At 45.0% G+C, this 17,046-nt stretch overlaps 1 protein-coding gene and 1 long non-coding RNA gene across 2 annotated transcripts in view; one reads left to right on the forward strand and one right to left on the reverse strand.

Annotated features, from left to right (window-relative positions):
* The window catches only part of LOC109300027, a 40,955-nt gene extending 26,041 nt beyond the window's left edge, over nt 1–14,914 (forward strand). Inside the window, exon 2 of the long non-coding RNA XR_002098098.1 lies at nt 14,510–14,914. This is a non-coding gene — a long non-coding RNA (uncharacterized LOC109300027). The remainder of the gene's footprint in view (nt 1–14,509) is intronic.
* Nucleotides 14,915–15,200: 286 nt separating this feature from the next.
* Nucleotides 15,201–17,046, reverse strand: part of LOC109300026 (protein CLN8-like) — a 12,202-nt gene continuing 10,356 nt past the window's right edge. The window contains 1 exon segment of the mRNA XM_019520617.1: nt 15,201–15,719. Coding sequence (XP_019376162.1) covers nt 15,396–15,719 — 324 coding nt within the window. The 3' untranslated portion in view covers nt 15,201–15,395.

Genomic DNA, 17,046 nt, shown 5'->3' on the forward strand with positions numbered 1-17,046 from the left:
AAAACTAATCAAAGAAGGAGAAAAGGAAAAATCAGCAGCACTGGCCTAAAATCAGTGAGCTATAATTAATTTAGAAGACACTTTTAGTTCGGAAGTTCTTTATGTGGGAGACATTAAGGATTCCTAGTCCTGCTCTTACTCCCTGTTTACAAAGAAATTTACTTTTGTGGAACTTGTGGCTTTTTTGTGGTAATTCTAAAAGAAATGGAGACAACAGCTAGGAATGTACATTATAAATAGGGTTTTAAACATGTTTCTTCAAATAGAAACCCACTCCTTTCATTGTTATGCATATTGATTTCCTCTCTAAAACAGCACCCAATTCAGGATCTGTCAGAGTTTTCTTGCTGGTGGAGGCCTAAAAATTGTGTATGCCAAAGGGTCAATGTAGCTGAGCTTGTCTGGAGCAGATACTCAGCTGGTTTTGCACCTGTGGAGATTTAATGCAGGTTAGAGGAGCTGTGATTTTACACCAGTTAAGAATCTTCCATTGATTCAATAAAATAGATGGCATTGATAAATCTTTCATGAATTAACCCTTTGGCATCATGTGCTTTGCGTTATTAAAACAAACGGATAGACTATTCAGGTCCATATCTCAACAGATGACAAATTTGGTATCTGTGAATGTTCAGCCATAACAGTAGTCACTGAAATATATGCTGAGACCAAATGCATCATGTCATTTCCTAAGCTCATTTTGGAACAACAGACTAGTTAGAAGAATAACTAGATGTGCACAAGCCTCCGGTATCAATTTACAGGTAGCAACAGAATTGCAGTCCCAGGGGAACCCACACCACTTCCACAACAGGTAGCACTTGGAAAGCTCAGCCCATGATCCCACAGCATCTCCTAGTGCATGAACCATTGCAGGTAAGTGCAGAGCACTTTTGAACTACAGCATCTTAAATAAAAAGAAAATTATATATATATGTTGGCAGGGGGTTGACAAGAAACATCCAACTTATTTAAAACACTTGAAAAATCTCCTGTTAATGTGCTCCCCATGTAGGAACTTACATCAAAGAAGGAGATTAAAAAGGCAATTAAATAAATGAAGAGACTTTACAGTACTTACTTGAATACAAGTTTTTGAATCCTTTGGTCATACTTGTAATACCAGCACCGTCCTGGTAGTGGTTGCACTAGTACCAAACAGAGAAATTACCAAACCTTTCTTCCCCTTCTTGATGCTTCTCCATTTACACAGCCTTTTAAACACAGCATCACATTGGAGGCTTATGTTTAGCTACTTACCAGAGATGAATGATCTTTTCCAGAGTCACTTCTTCTCAAGATAAGAACAAAGAACCTAGGCACAGTATGTATGGATTGCAGGCTAACTTTACATTTAGCTGTCCTCAAGTGCCTACTTGCTCGTTTACATCCAGCCTATCCATGATACAGCATTCTGCATCAGTAATCCCTGGTCTTCTTTATTATTCATCCCCCAATTTGAGGCATCTACAAAGTTTATTAGTAATGATTTTTTTAGTTCTTCTTCCAGTTTATTCATTTAAAAAAAAAAACAAAAAAACCCATCAAGCCATGAACTAATTTTCTTGGGGCCCACAAGAAAGATGCCTGCTTGCTGAGGAGTTCTTGCTTAGTCCCATGTACTCTATCAGTTAACCAGTTTTTAATCCATTTGATATGCACCATCTTGACTGTATCATTATTTCTCATTTTAAAATGTCACATGGTACCATATTGGGCATCATGCAGTAGTCAAAAAGTTAATAGGTTTGATGTAATCGATATTATAACATCAACCCACCTCCAAAAAGGTTAGTATGACAAGATCCATATTCCACAACGTTATGTTAATTACCCTCCTTTAATTATTTGCCACTTCCATTTAAAGAGGAAGCCTACAGTTCCAATCCCTAAATGTTCCATTTAATTCGAACAATCAAATAAACACCAAAAAATAAAAAATAAAAAGCTATTATGCTGTTGACTTGATAAAAGAAAAATGTAAACAGAGAAGATGACCAATAGTCTCTGCCCCCAAAAGTTTCCCATTTGAGGCCCCAATCAAAACAAAACAAAACCAAACCAAACCACTTATACCCACGTGTAAAGTTACTCACATGCATATCTTGAAGCTCACAGCCTAACAAAAGTGCAGGCCCCACAGAGATGGAGTGTATTTTTTTTTCAGTCCCCACTGATGACTCTGAAACTCGTGCTAAGCTCAGGCCTACTCACAAAAGTTAAAATACAGAATACTGATGCTAACTGCATAGTGCAAGAGGATGCAAGTGCATGGCTAGGGCAGCTGAGAAGAAACAATGAGGTATCTCTTCCAGCTTATCTTGCTATATTCAGGATGATTTCAGAAAGGCTCCTAGTTGTCTGGTGTGTAACCATATGCAAAGTCTATCCTTGATAATTAGTATGGTAAATATTTCTTTTGTGATTAACTCATGTTTATGTGCAGGAAGAAACATTCTCCATATGCAATAGATGTCTCCTCCTGATTTAGTCCAAGGACGCGTATGTTCTTCCTGGCTGTTAATCAATTTCTTGATATGTTCCGAACTAAATAACCTCTTGTTACCCAAGAAGGTAACGCATTCAAGTTAGAAATTTCTGCTAACCAGTAATGAGCAGATTTTCCTTTCAACTACTGCTTGGGACTCTCTTTTGATTTACACAACTAAAAGAATACTTTGAAGTGTGCGGGGCGCAAGCCAGGCTGTGGCTATAGCCCCACTGGGTTCTATCCCCTGGTGTTAGTTTAGCGAGAGGGAGAGGTAGACTTGTAATGGTTCCAAGGAAAATTTTTATTTGGTTTCTTACTTATGCCCCACCAGTCGTCGGGATGTGGCTGCACAGGCGGTTACACTTGTCAACGGTTCAGGTGAGGGATGAACAACAGACAGACAGAGCACTGAACTCGAAACCAAAGAGGACGATGAACGAGCGGTTGATGTTCGGGTGCACAATCGAGTGCCAGAGAGTCCGAAGGCAGGAGAAACTGTGGGAAGCTGGCCAGGCCTGCCCACCGAGCAGTAAACGCTCTGGTTTCTCCCTGGGCGGAAGCTCAACCCTAGCTTTTATAGGTCAGATGACAAACACAATTTCAAGCCCCGACTGGCCACATTTCCGCGCCAAAATGTTCACGGGGATTTTCCACAGGGGACGGGGTTTCCCCAGCACATGGCCAAGGGCCATCCAGCAATTCAATTAGGAGCTTTCCGGATTGAGTGGAGAGTGCTGACGGCACCTGTTGCTGGGCAAAGCTGGCAGAGCCCAGTTGGAGCGTGACATGCCCCCTTGCCATCAAGCACTTGACTACAACACGTTGTTGTCCACGTCTTCAATTTTGGTAGTGCTCTGGGGTAACTGGGTATATACAAAGGCAGACAAATTCATCACTTTCTTTTTTAACCAATTGAACAAAGCACAAAACAGACACAAACTAATGCTTATTCCAACAACAAACAATACAGTCCTGATAAGCGCTTGTTTCAGCCCGCCAAAGCCTAACCAATTTAGCCATGACATTCCCCAAACGTGCCAGGATTGTTCTTTGAGCTTTGATCTTTCTATCAGAGACTTTGCCTCCTTGATACCCTGGATGACATGTTCAAGGGAAAAGGAAGACAGATTGAATTTTAAGCAGCAGTGTGTATGGTTCCCAAGGGCAGAACATAGCCCGCCCTCTTTCGCCAGGAGGTAGTCCAAGCCGAGGTGATTATAATATACTGCGGCTTGGGTCTCTTTTATTGCCTTTTGGGTTTCCTTGAAACCAAGCTGGGTCATGTTAGCCAACTTCTCCACCACCTCAGTCAAAAGGACGATGCAGCTCATGGTGTGCATAGAGCCGAGACAGGGGAAGTACGCTGAAATTTTGTCTCGGTACGTCATGAGAGTCCAAGCTCTATCCTCACCAGGGTTCAACATAAGAGAACGCTTAACCCGGGGGGAGCGAGTGTAATTGCTCAAAGTGAGGTCAGGGTTCCATATATAGGCCAAAACTAAGGTATACAACGTGTTTGTTTCCTGAGGGGGCGAACGCGATATCGTGGATTGATTTCAATTTAACCAAAGCCAGCCGGGTGGCAACAAGGATGTCGCTTCTGACTTGGGAGTCTTGGGACATACTAAGGGAGAAGTTGTTAAACCTCCAAAATGTATCCCGTACCCACGGACAAGGTCATGCACAGAGAGGGTCACATCTACGTTAGCCGCTGGCTTATAACCCATCTGGGAAAGGCGGGCACGATTACATGTAGCTAAACCCACGCTGTGACAACATATGGAGCTAATTCTTAACATGGGTTTAATAGCACCCATAGAAATCCCGAATGTGGTAGCAGATCGGTCCTGCGTCTGATTACAAAATACCCTTAGGCCCCATAGGGCCGACAGCAGGGCTCTAGTTCCCAACGGATAAGCGCGTTGGACGATAGGATTGGGGTCCTGTGCCCCCTTCCCCTTTCCCTCCTACGCCAAGTACTGAACAGCCGTTATGAGGTCCCCAAGTAGATCGCTATTATTCAGGGTTTTTAGATCAAAATTAAAGGCCGTTAACATGGCACTTAAGCTAGTATGGCAAGTTATGTGATTGGGTGGGGCCATCTGTGGGGAACCTGCCCAGATGTATGGCCAGTCTCGCTTGACATCTGCAGAAGACAGGGTAGTTATTACTCGTGGTTGTTCCATGATGCTCGGTCTCGGGACGGCACAAGTGCTGTGATCAAAAAGATGCTTACAGTTCTGCACGGAACAGTTGGGATGAGCGACCGAAAGCATCAAGCGCAACCCGTTACCGCCAACAGGTTCTGGAAAACACAGCCGATATTTGGTACCATTGACCCTGGTGTCGTCACCCTCTTGCTCGAGACATTCGGCAGCCAGTAAGCTTGTCAAGTCCAGGAAGATGTTTCCAGTCGTTGGAATCGACGGGGATCGCTCGTCAGTTGACATGACAGAAGTGAGGTTACACATGATTAGCAGATTAACTGGAAACATCATCGTACGGGTAAACACCTATAAAGAAACAAGCAAAAACCATTAACATAGAAGATTCAAGTATCAAACAGTGATTAGGTAGGTCTCGAACGTCTGGCCAGCCAGTTGTGATGGGTCAGGTAAGTCTTCGTGTCGGCTCGGATGTAGTCCGTGTTTGGGTACTGTCCGGCGCGACACACCGTCGCCTCAAGTGGATCCGGGCGAGTCACTCTTTCCGTAGGCAGGGTAAGCCACACGGGCTCGTCAGGGGTGAATTTCGGCATCCAGGGCGGTCGAGGAGTGGGCGCGCATTCCTGCCATAGATCTTTATTGGCATTCATATTGAGGAGGCATAATTTTAGATGTCGTTCCCACCCTTTAAATTTTCCATCGTTGGCCACCCGTAGTTTTTCCTTCAGAAGGCCAATGGTGTGTTCGACAGCCCTGTGGTAGGGTAGGTGCAGGTGCCAATCGATGTTGTGTTCACGTGCAAATGCTTGAAGTTTCTCGCTACCAAATGGCGGACCTCCGTCGCTCTGAATGCTTGTAGGCAGCTGCCAGTAAGAACCTACTGCAAGTAGAGCGCTGATAATGTCTGTCGCCCAAGTGCAAGTGAGCGGTTGACAGGCTACCTGGCGTGTGCTGAGATCTACGATAACAAGACCTTTCGGATGACTTTTTGCCCCCGGGGAGGGGTCCCATCAAGTCCAGTTGCGACGTCTTTCCTGGGGCGAAGAAGAGTTCTTCTATGCCATTCCAAAGTGGTAGGTGCTCTGTAGGAGTGGTCTGTCCAGTCAAGATGTCATAAATGAACTTTGAGTCAACTGCTAGCACTGGGAGTGGTTTCGATCCATTATGTGCAGTGGCGCAGTGCTTAAGCAGCAAAGTGAATCCAAGTAGTTCACATTTCTGTGGTGAGCAGTCAGGGTCTGGATAAGCACCTTCGACTTCGTGTATCTTACAGGCATCACAAAAGAACCTGAATCGTCCTCCGTCTCGTGACAATCCATCAGAGGCCATCCGTGCCGGAAGGGTCGTGCCATACAGGTTTAACAGCGAGTTCTCTAGTGAAAGCGGGGGACTTCCGTCCCGATGGTTCCAGGAACTCCAGTGATACCTGTAGTTGAGGACGAGGCTACACCATGTCTCAGGGTTGCCTTCGAAAGATGGGTTGGGTCAGTCTGGCTCGAGGTGTGGCAGTAGAGTGGCGCCTGGGGCGATGATGGTGCCTCTCTGAAGATTAAGTGCGACTACCATCTTTAGCCCAAGTAAAACTTTTCCGCTCGTGCCGTAACAATGTTGGTTACATTGCAGAGAGCGGTGCAACAGGAATGCTGTGTTGCCGGCTTCGGTCTTTTCCGTGGCAAAGAGATGAGTTTGTGAACCCAATGGTGACTGAGAGGGTCTGATCTGGAGTGAAACAAACAAGTTTCGTTCTGGTTATCTTTTCAAACAGATCATTTAAATGGGTGGAGTCCGAAGTGGTCCAGGGCGCGCGACGGCGACTCTTTTTCCGGACCTGTTGTTGAAGGCGACTGACAATTCCAAGGTCGGCTGGCTCCATGTAAGTTCGGAGCCACATGAGCTTTCCTAAGACACTCTTGAAGTCTTGGGGCGTGCTTGGATGTTGTTCACTAGGCTCGAGTTTGGGAGCCTTTCCCCAGCGTGTGTCCATATCGAACACTATTCCAAGAAAAGCCTTTGCGGTGCGGTGGAAGATTTAGTTTCATTAATAGTCCAGCCATTCGTGCGGAGGTGCAGAGTCAAGCAGCATAAGGTGTCTTCTGTGTTGTCGTGCGATGATCCCATGATTGCCAGATTGTTGACGTATGACCAGACTCGAGTGTCGCTGGTCAGTAGAAAGCTGCTTAATGTGGTGTTCATGGCAGCGGTGGCAAGTGTGGGTGCATTACAATACCCTTGCGGGCAGACATTCCATTTGAAGATTTGGCCATCAACACACATATTCAGGAGTCCGCTGACATCAAGTGGAATGGAGAAAAACATATCCTTGAGGTCGATGGTTGCGCCCCACCACGTCCCGGTAGCTTGGAAGTGGATTATCTCACTCAAGATGTCGGGCAGCATCTTGGTGCATGATAACGCGAATGAGAGGCACCGCTTGTTCGCCTCGCGATAATCTACGACCAGGCGAACTGACCAACTATTGCTTGCTTTGGCTATGCCCCATCCCGCTGAGAGGTGTACACTGTGCGAAATGGGCACAATTTTTCCCTCGTCCCGTAGGCGAGCCAAGAGATCTTTCAATGGGCTTTGTAGCTCAACTCTTGTGGGGATCGGACAATACCGCCATTTGTCCTGTCCTGGTTTCATTTCTGGTGTATGTGCAGGTAAACGTACAGTGAGAGGCAGGGCCTCCAATACGGCTCCTTTGAGATGTAGATCACGGATGCCAGGGATTCCAAGGAGATTAACGTTACCTAAAACAGCCCGGAGGGCCGTTGTGACGCCCTCGGGATAAAATTTTATGACTTGCCTGGTGGATGATGAGTGCAAGCCTTGGACATGTAACACGGTGTTGGTTCTCTCGTGTGGGCAGTCTTCATGAATCACATTAACTTGTGTGCCGGTGTCCAACAGAAAGCTTACAGACTGCCTTTTATTCGTGGAGGGATTTCTTACATTGATGTTAGTGTATGGGTGCATATTGCCAGGTGGGCCGCGGGTTGCTCCAGCGGCCGCTACTCATTTTTTGGCTTGCTGTAGTTGTCGAAGCCTAGATTGGTAGCCAAAATCTTCTGGCCTTCATCTCCTATCCTGAGCAATTGGTCTTTTGTCAACCCGGTGTGATGCAAAAGGAACCCAAACATAGCCCGTTCATGAGGGGTACGATCAGATGGTGGTCGACAAGCTTGAGGTGGCGTGCCACTATGGTTTCTTGGGGCCTTGTGAATCAAGCTTCCAAGGCAGACAGACGGCGGGTGATCTTTAGGTTCAACGACGACGTTGACTGTCATTCCTTCATTCAGCGAAACCTTCTGGATGCACGGCAGTTGCGCTAGCAGCTGTGTGACCGGTGCACCAATTGTCGGTAACAACAAGAGGCGTAGCATGACTGCCTGTTCATTCCCATATAGCTCTGTCGCTCTCTCAGTTGCTTCGGCTGTACAGGGAACTGATCCTGAAAGCCGCAAAAAGCGGTGCGGCCATGGACCCTGAGCCTGGGCAGCGGTGAGGCCGAGGTCTCCTGCTCTAGGATCCCAAGAACAATAGGATGCTTCAACCGCCGCGTGAATCAACGCAAGGGGTTTTGGATTAGTCGGGCGTCCTTCGTGCCAGACGTGAGCTCGACGTGCAAGCGCATTGGCAACGAGCGCTGGCAATGGGATGGGCCATGCTTGGTTATAAGTGAGGCCTTGCAGGTCGGACACGTGACCTCTGCTCCATCTTCCATTCCGCACTAGGAATGCACCTTCCTCCCCATTGAGAAGCTCCGAGGATGCCTCCATAACTAGTCGGCCGAGCCAACAAATGGCACTCTCATCAGGCCGAATTGCTGTTTCCTTCATCAGATCCTGAAGCTCGGTGCGAGTGTGGTTCTGAAAAGTCATGGCAGTTTGACTGCTGCCTTAAGGGTCTGGATAGCAATAGGCAAAGCTTCTGCAAGGGACGGGTATAGTTTCTCCTTTTCCCGCTCTTCTTTGCTGACGCCAGCAGCCGAGGGCGGAGTCGACGTGCCCGCTGACGTAGGCTGCAGCGGATCGTAAGGGGGCGGGGCCGATGGACCGGGCTCCACTCTGCTCTTGGCACCATTTTTTTCTGCAGCCTGTGGCAGGCTGGGTTTGGGCTTTGCGCCTTCGGTGTCAATTTCGGTCGCCGCTTGTCCTTTTGCGGCCTGGGCAAGGGTCTCTAGGTGTACAGATAGATCCCGGTGTTCCCGCAGTAGATTGACCACCACACGAGATAAAACATTAACTATTTTCCCTTTGTCTCATTTGGGAGTGGCCCGTTTTGTCAGGGTTCGGCCGTCCTTCTCTAATGACTCGTGGCATTGTGTCAGCATTTCATGGCCGCAGGTCCCTTCACGCAGGTGGGGACAGTTGAAATTGTCGGCTGAGGTGGGCTCTCCCCCTTCACACACACACCGAATACACCATGCAAATTCCTGGGCTGGAGTGGGGTTAGCGGTCTTACTTGGTTTAACCCCGGTGAGAGACAGGGCGCTCTCATCCCCCCTTGGTCGAAATATGACCATGGGGCTCCTCAATCACACAGCCGAATGCAGCAGGGGTAAGCGAAAAAGCCCATTCCTTTCCTCCAGTTTTCATGGAAAGGTACCCCGACACTTGTGTGTCCCTTGAGCCACCCGCTTGATGAAAGACTGTGGTATCAAAGATCATTGGGGGTCATCATGGACCGATAGCCTCCACCCCATGGGCAGTGGGCATTCAAGCCTGCTTGCATTTCGTCTCCCTCCGCTGAGGATCCCATCCTCATTGCCATGTGCGGGGCGCAAGCCAGGCTGTGGCTATAGCCCCAGTGGGTTCTATCCCCTGGTGTTAGCTTAGCGAGAGGGAGAGGTAGACTCGTAATGGTTCCAAGGAAAATTTTTATTTGGTTTCTTACTTACGCCCCACCAGTCGTTGGGATGTGGCTGCGTAGGTGGTTACGCTTGTCAACGGTTCAGGTGAGGGATGAACAACAGACAGACGGAGCACTGGACTCGAAACCAAAGAGGACGATGAATGAGCAGTTGATGTTCAGGTGCACAAATCGGGTGCCAGAGAGTCCGAAGGCAGGAGTAACCATGGGAAGCTGGCCAGGCCTGCCCACCAAGCAGTAAACGCTCTGGTTTCTCCCTGGGCAGAAGCTCAACCCTAGCTTTTATAGGCCAGATGACAAACACAATTTCAAGCCCCAATTGGCCACATTTTTACGCCAAAATGTTCACGGGGATTTTCCACAGGGGACGGGGTTTCCTCAGCACTTGGCCAAGGGCCGTGCAGCAATTCAATTAGGGGTTTTCCGGATTGAATGGAGAGTGCTGGCGGCATCTGTTGCTGGGCAAAGCTGGCAGAGCCCAGTTGGAGCATAATATGAAGATGCTTAGCTAAGGGTATAAAAAGGCAGTAAAGCAGCAAACAGTGTGCGCTTCAAGAGTGAGAAATCTCTCTAACAGCAGTGGCCGATGCACCTTACTTACTCAAGAAGTTGCAGAGAAACAGACCGCCTCTTCGTCACCTGTTTGGTAAGACATCATCACCTTGTAACTAAATTACTGGACTTTGATTGGGTTTGGGCTCACTCGACTTGATTTTGAACACTTGCAATAAATAAAGCCTTACTGTCACTCATCGAACCAGGTGTCGTATCAATCCCTGGGCTAGTCCGGAATCCTAGGTTTATTTGCCAGCACCAGGTACAGAAGATGAACACGGTACAGCTGCATCAATATACCAAAAGTGGTTGTACAGTTCATATGCAGTGCTCATTGAAGGACATAGTTCAGTCCTTTCTAGTTGCTGACATCAAGTTATTCTTAAAACTTACTCAGTATATAAAAGGATACACTTAGTACACACATTGCAGAAACTTTTTATTACTCCATATGACCAAAGAAAGAGCAAAAGCAAACATTTCCTCAGCAAGAGCCAAATGAAAGAGTCATGCACAACATTATTCCATAAATACTTTTATTTATGCAAACAAACAATCTAAAATTGACATATCCAAAAAAGTTATATTCAGTTAATCATACAACTCATTGGTCAAAAAAAGTACTTAATACTTCTTAGTTTATTTCAGGTAGGCATTTTTCTGAAGCCAAGATATTTGAGAGGCACAGTATATAAATCCTGAAGTAATATACAATTAAAAAGACAAGACAAAACAGCCATCTTGAGAAAAGCTTCAGAGTTTTGACTTGAAGCTACTGAACAAGGAAAGCTATATAGCAATGTGTTTGGTGTCTGATCATGGAAGATTTTGTAGCCAAGAATAAACACTGAAAGAAATGTGGTGCGTTTTGTGGGGTGCAAGAAAAGGAGCAAGAAGAAACCTAGACACACAACTGGAAGCCAAGACAAATAACAGGAAGTAGGAATGCTGCAGATATATCTAACTGGATACTTGGGTCTGCTTGAAAAAGGATACAAAACATCTGCAGGAAGGCAGACATGAGAAGTATGACAACAGTTAAGCCTATTTGTAATGGTGGGAGAGAAGAAATCTGCAACACTAAACCACAGAAAGCAGCAAGCTAATTTGTGAACATTTGAGGTCATGCAAAAGTTTTCCATGCGATGGCAGCAACATACTGTGGGCCTCACCAGCCCGTGCTGAAGCTTTCCCCACATGGGAATGGAGTGAGGCCTCATTAAAGCAGAAAGCCAAATCTTATGTTAGCAAAACTTAAAAACAAACTATGTCTGGGCTAGGCCTAGGACAACAGTAAGTCTTTGTAGAATTTAGACATAATTAAACTCATCCCTCAGTGTGAGGAGCAGCAGCCAGCCTAGATTTAGAGGAAGGAAACATAACTGTGTGCCCCTGCATAAAAACCCAGGAAATAGATCAAAGAGGAAAAAAAAGAAATATATAACCAATACAAGTGATTTTTGTGCTCTTATGGTTACTTGTAACAACACATATAGTGTTCATAGTAGGCAAACACTCTTTAGCCTTTTTTATTTAATAAAAACACCCGGAATATGCAACAAGAAAAGAGCTTGATGTCAACCTCTTATACTATGTATGCAGGTAGTATCTGGGTGCTCAAAGTTCATAATGTCAGAGGGGGGAAAAACAAACAAACACTTCACTGCTGATGTCCTTCCTCAAACTACAGTCGCACCAGAGATGGACCATTCTTCTTGCCTATGACTTCAAATAAAAATTCAATATAAATCTTTAGTCAGCTTGACCATCCAGTTCTCCCACTCGACTAGATACTGTTTGGTATTTTATGTATAAGACTACTGATCTAAATCATACAGAGGGCTTTAAAAATATAGAAAACAGGAACAAGGTCCCTGCCCTGAATAGCTTAAAAAGACTCCCTACTTTGAACAGTCTACGCAGTACGATTTTCTGTTGTGCCTAGCCCTTAAAAGATATTTAGAATGGATAATTAAAAAAAAATGCATGAAAATTCCTCCTATACACAAGACATTTTAGAGAGATCATTTTTCAGATTTTTAATGTTGGAAGGGCTCTTGCACACATGCAGGCATCTTTAAAAATATAAAAAACAAGAATAAGATCCCTGCCCTGAACAACTTACAACAACTCCTTTCTTAGAACAACTTATACATTAAAATTTTCTCTTTCCTACCTTGCCCTTAAAAGATGCTTTAAATCAGAGGCGGGCAATTATTTTGGGTGGAGGGCCGCTTACAGAGTTCTGGCAAGCCATCAAGGGCCATATGACAAAAGCAGCCAGGGCAGATTAATATTAATTTAAGTTTTTTAGGGGCCCCACAGGCTGGATAGAATGTCTTGGTGGGTCGCATCTGGCCCACAGGCTGCATTTTGCCCACCACTGCTTTAAATGGATGGGTTTCAAAAAGGAAAAAAAAAGAGTGCATGGAAATTGCTCCTATACACAAGACATTTGACAGACAAAATTTCAGATTTATAATGTTGGAAGGGCTCTCAAGAGCATTCAAGTCCAGCCTCCTGCACAGATGCAGGATACACTACTGGTTAACCAATTCCACCTCCTTGAAAATCTTCAGTAAAGGAGACTCCACAACTTCCCTAGGCAGCTTGTTCCACTGTTCATACAGTTAGAAAGTTTGTTCTGAGACTTTATCTAGGCCTGCTTTACTGCTGTTTAAACCCACTGCCTTCTGTCCTTCCCTCTGCAGCAAGGCAAGCCAATTCCCCCCACCCCCATCTTCTTTATGACCATCTTTAAAATATTTAGAAATTGCTTCCATGTACACCATTAATCTCTTTCCCCTGCAAACTAGACAGACTTACTTCTTGCAACGTTTCATCATATGCATTACATTCCAGCCCTTTTAGCATCCTAGCTGCTCTCTTCTAAACCCTCTCCAGTTTCTTCACATTCCTCACAAAGTGGGATGCCTGAAATTAGGCAATACTCCAACTAAAGTAAACAACAGCCCTACTTTGTCCTATAAATATTTTCTCTTCAAACTATGTAACGTGACTCCAAGGAGATGGTTCTCCAGCTCCCTAACCCCATTCAGAATCCACAATATCTTTTTGCACCCCCAGAATTCTCCTAATCCCAGTCCCTCCCCCAATACAAGTTAAGCCTATGCAAATTTTGCCAAAAAAAAAATCATATACACATCTAAATTTCTGTTCTGCCCACTCCTGATACTATTTCTTTCCTGCGCTGAGGCTTCTGCAACTTCTCCAGTCTTCTGATCTCAAGAAATTATGAGTTTTTTTTAAGATCTCTCCATGAACCCCACCATCCCTCAGCTACCTACTTCCAAGTTCCCATCCCAAACTCCTCTGGTTGTGAGGTTTGGCATCCAAGATTTGTATTTGGACCACATATTTTGGTTCATGAGGAACATTTTTATAATGACCTTTTGTGATGCTGAAACATACATGATTGATAGCTGTAAGATTTAATTTCTCTATGTATTTGACAGGAGTCAAGAGTGCCATGCCGCCCAATCAATGTGACCCAATACCAACCTGGAGATACCACTGTTGGAGACAGAATCTCAGTTACTGTTTATACTTCTGATGTGAATGTCCACAAGGTTGCGATTGGGATCCTGGTTCACTGGGAACTAAAGCAAGATCATTAAACTGATTTCACTGAACAGACTTCAGAAAAAAATAACTACTCTGGCACCATTAACTAAGACTGTATTTGAACTTGTGATCTAGATGTAAAAGGTGACATCTCCAAAACAACACAGAAATCTTCCAGGTGTTCCCCTAATGGGTTCCAGCACCATTCTGAGTATTCAAGTTTTTCTCCACTCCCTCTGTATTTATCAGCAGACAAAAAGCATGGTAAAAGTTGTTTTCCTCCCCCCACCCCAAACAGTAACATTTATCTCCAAGTATATTAGCACAAAGAACCCACTCAATCACTGCCAACTGCAAGGTAATATTGTGCTGTGGAATGTTATACATGTAATAAGTGCCCCAATAATAAGCTTATCTAAGACTTACATTTTTTTTAATCAACACTTGCAATGTTTCAGTTTTCAAAGAACATGTCTACAAGTGCAACAGATCTACGACATGGGTGCTCAGCCCTCAGAGCAGTGTCCTCCAGTTCTTGGGTTGTCACTCTCTTGCTGCCAGACTCCGTATGACTGGGGAGCTCTGTGGGTTGGGCAGCATGGCCCTGCATGCTAGATCAGGTATATAGTGCAGCGTGAGGCCCGATTCCAGCATGGTGTGGGACCTAGTTATAGCTAATGGATTGGCCCTGTGTCACTCATCTGGCCTGTAGGGCCAAAAGACTGAATACCATTACAATATGATGGTATCATGGTTTGGCTTGGCTAGGCTAGGCTATCCCAAGCATGCTACATCCATCCATTTCTACAGGCAGTCCTAACCAAGACGTACACTAGTGAAGACGCTTCAGGCTGCTCTTGAGAGTCCATTCTCATGTATAATGGACAAGCCTAAGGTGGTCCCACTGTTGTACTTCCAGGCTGGTAAAGTGCTCATGGTTGCAAACGGGTAGGATAAGCTAAGGAAGAGCCCAGTCAGGACAGGCTACTACTGTGGTGTAGACAACTCCACAGATTAAGGCCAGAGGAGACCTCCTGAATAACACAGGACAAAAATCTCTGACTAATTTCTGCATCAAACCCATAACTTATTTAAGCTTTTATAGCAAACCTTTTAGAAAGGCATCCAGTCTCTATTTAAAGACTTCAAGGTAATGGACTATCCATCACATCAGTATGGAATGGCCTACTGGTTAGAGTGCAACAGGTATTCTGTATTCCAGACGTAGTTTCAATGTCAGAAATAAGAGTCAGTTTTCAATATCAGCTTCTTCCATGATTCTGAAATAGTCTTAATTCTAATCTTCCTTAAAGAGATGTGGTGTGGCTTAATTAAGCCACACCGAATGCCTAATTAGGTATTTAGAAAATACCTGGGGAATTCTAGGATAAGAAGTGCTAGAATAACAGATATAATTTTTACTTCCTTTCATTACAGAATGAAGCAACACCATTCAATTTGAAAAAAAAATGTCAGCATAAATCCTGTTAAAGTAGTCTAAGATTTTTCCTGCACCGTGTCTGTGTGTACGTGTGTTATTTTTTAAAAAGCTATACTTTTTAAAACTTTTGAAACAAGAGTATAGAATTCTGATGGCAAGTTAAGGATGAATCAATATGTACTCTGATTTCTTGCAAGTAATTGTGTTTCTTTGGACTCATTAAAAATGTGCGTTATATTCTTCTGGTCTTATATTGCTTCTATGTTTACAGCCAGCTGTTTCAGTATTATATTCTCTTCTTTTGGATTGTTTCACCATTCAGCTTTCCAGACTGTCCATTTTTCACTTCTGCGTGTGAAAAGTTCCAGTCAGTTGGATTGACAACCTGCATAGTCTTTTTGTACGTCCAGTATGGGTTAAGAATTATTGACACAGAAGCTAATCCCAGGAATAAAATGATAAAATACAGAAGTCCAAGGTTTTCCACCACATCATTCCAATTGGAAATACACACCCACCACATGTGATAAGTAAGCATCATACGGCAGTGAAACAGATGGATCATGAGCCACTGGTTTGCCTTCCAGAAAATGGTATGAGAATAGCCAGCCTGGAAAACACAGAGACAAGAAATGAGATTGCTGCTTCAATATAAAGGCTATGTGCATTGTTATAAGGCAGAAGCAGGGGTGTAATTACCAGGGTCCTTGCCCTAGGTGGCAGAAACAGCAGCAGGGGCTGGGGTGGCAGTGGCAGCAGATGAGCTGGCAGCAGCTGCCATTCTTGAACCCCTTGAAAGTGGGCACTTGGAGCTGGTGCTCCAGTCACCCACTCCTTGTTACATAACTAAAAAGAAGTTCAGCCTTCTGTTGCTGTAAAGCATGTGTGGTCAACCTGAAGCATGCAGGCCACAAGTGGCATGGGCAACTGCTGTTTGTGGCAGGCAAGCCTCAGGCACCCAGCAAAAAGAGGAGCCAAAATAGAGGCACGGGGAGGGTGAAGACTCTGGCCCTGTAGTAAGGGCAGGACCACTGCTGTGAGATGTCAGATATCTCTGCCAAGAACCAAATTAAACCTTCCCTGGCCCCACAAGTGCTGCAGTTTTATACATCCATTGAGCATTTGAACTCCAGCAGTTTCAGGACCACGAAAGGGTCAATCCGGCTCTTGGCAATGATACCTGTCCTGCCCCTGCTCAGGTCTGAGTTGCACCTCAGTCCCTCATCAACTCCAATCCAACACCCCAAAGCCTGAAATCTCTCAGGTATAAGTGCAGTGGGGACAGATTCCAGCAGCACTCAGGGAATGGGTGGGATTTAACTTGCCGCACTCCTGCTAATAGTGTAAACTGCTACTCTCTGCAGCAGTTTTCTACGGTGTCCTATACAATGACATTTTATAGCAACCTTGTCCAGAAGAATGCAAAACTACTTCCCAGAATGTACAGGTATAGTAGCACCTACATACAGCCACCTGCTGGGTAGAGGAAAATGATTCCAACAAAGCACAGATCATGGCAGCATGAGAGTTAGCACAACATGAGAATTTTAAGCAAAACACACTGATTTAAATCCGAGTCCGGAGATTTAAAACCACTAAGACATACTCACCTGGAACTGATTATTGCTCATAAGGTAGGATTAATTTCTCTTCCAACAAGCAACACAAACCCCTCACACATGCATGACCGACTGACACTGACACTGACACTGACACGCATGTGGGAGCACACACATCTGACTCTCCAGCAATAGTTTATTGGTTTATTTTGGGTTTGTCAGACCTGATGACTCATTCTCACTTCCTATTTTCAGGACACAGTTTTGAATATACCGCCCCCCCTCCATACACACACAGTTGGGCCACTTTAAATTTTTGGTCCTCAATCTAGTAAACCATTTACTTTTGGGTGTGTTGGGGGGGGGGGGGGGGGGAAA

The sequence above is a fragment of the Gavialis gangeticus genome, unplaced genomic scaffold, assembly GCF_001723915.1.
Source record: "Gavialis gangeticus isolate Ggan-Ray unplaced genomic scaffold, GavGan_comp1, whole genome shotgun sequence".
NCBI lineage: Eukaryota > Metazoa > Chordata > Crocodylia > Gavialidae > Gavialis > Gavialis gangeticus.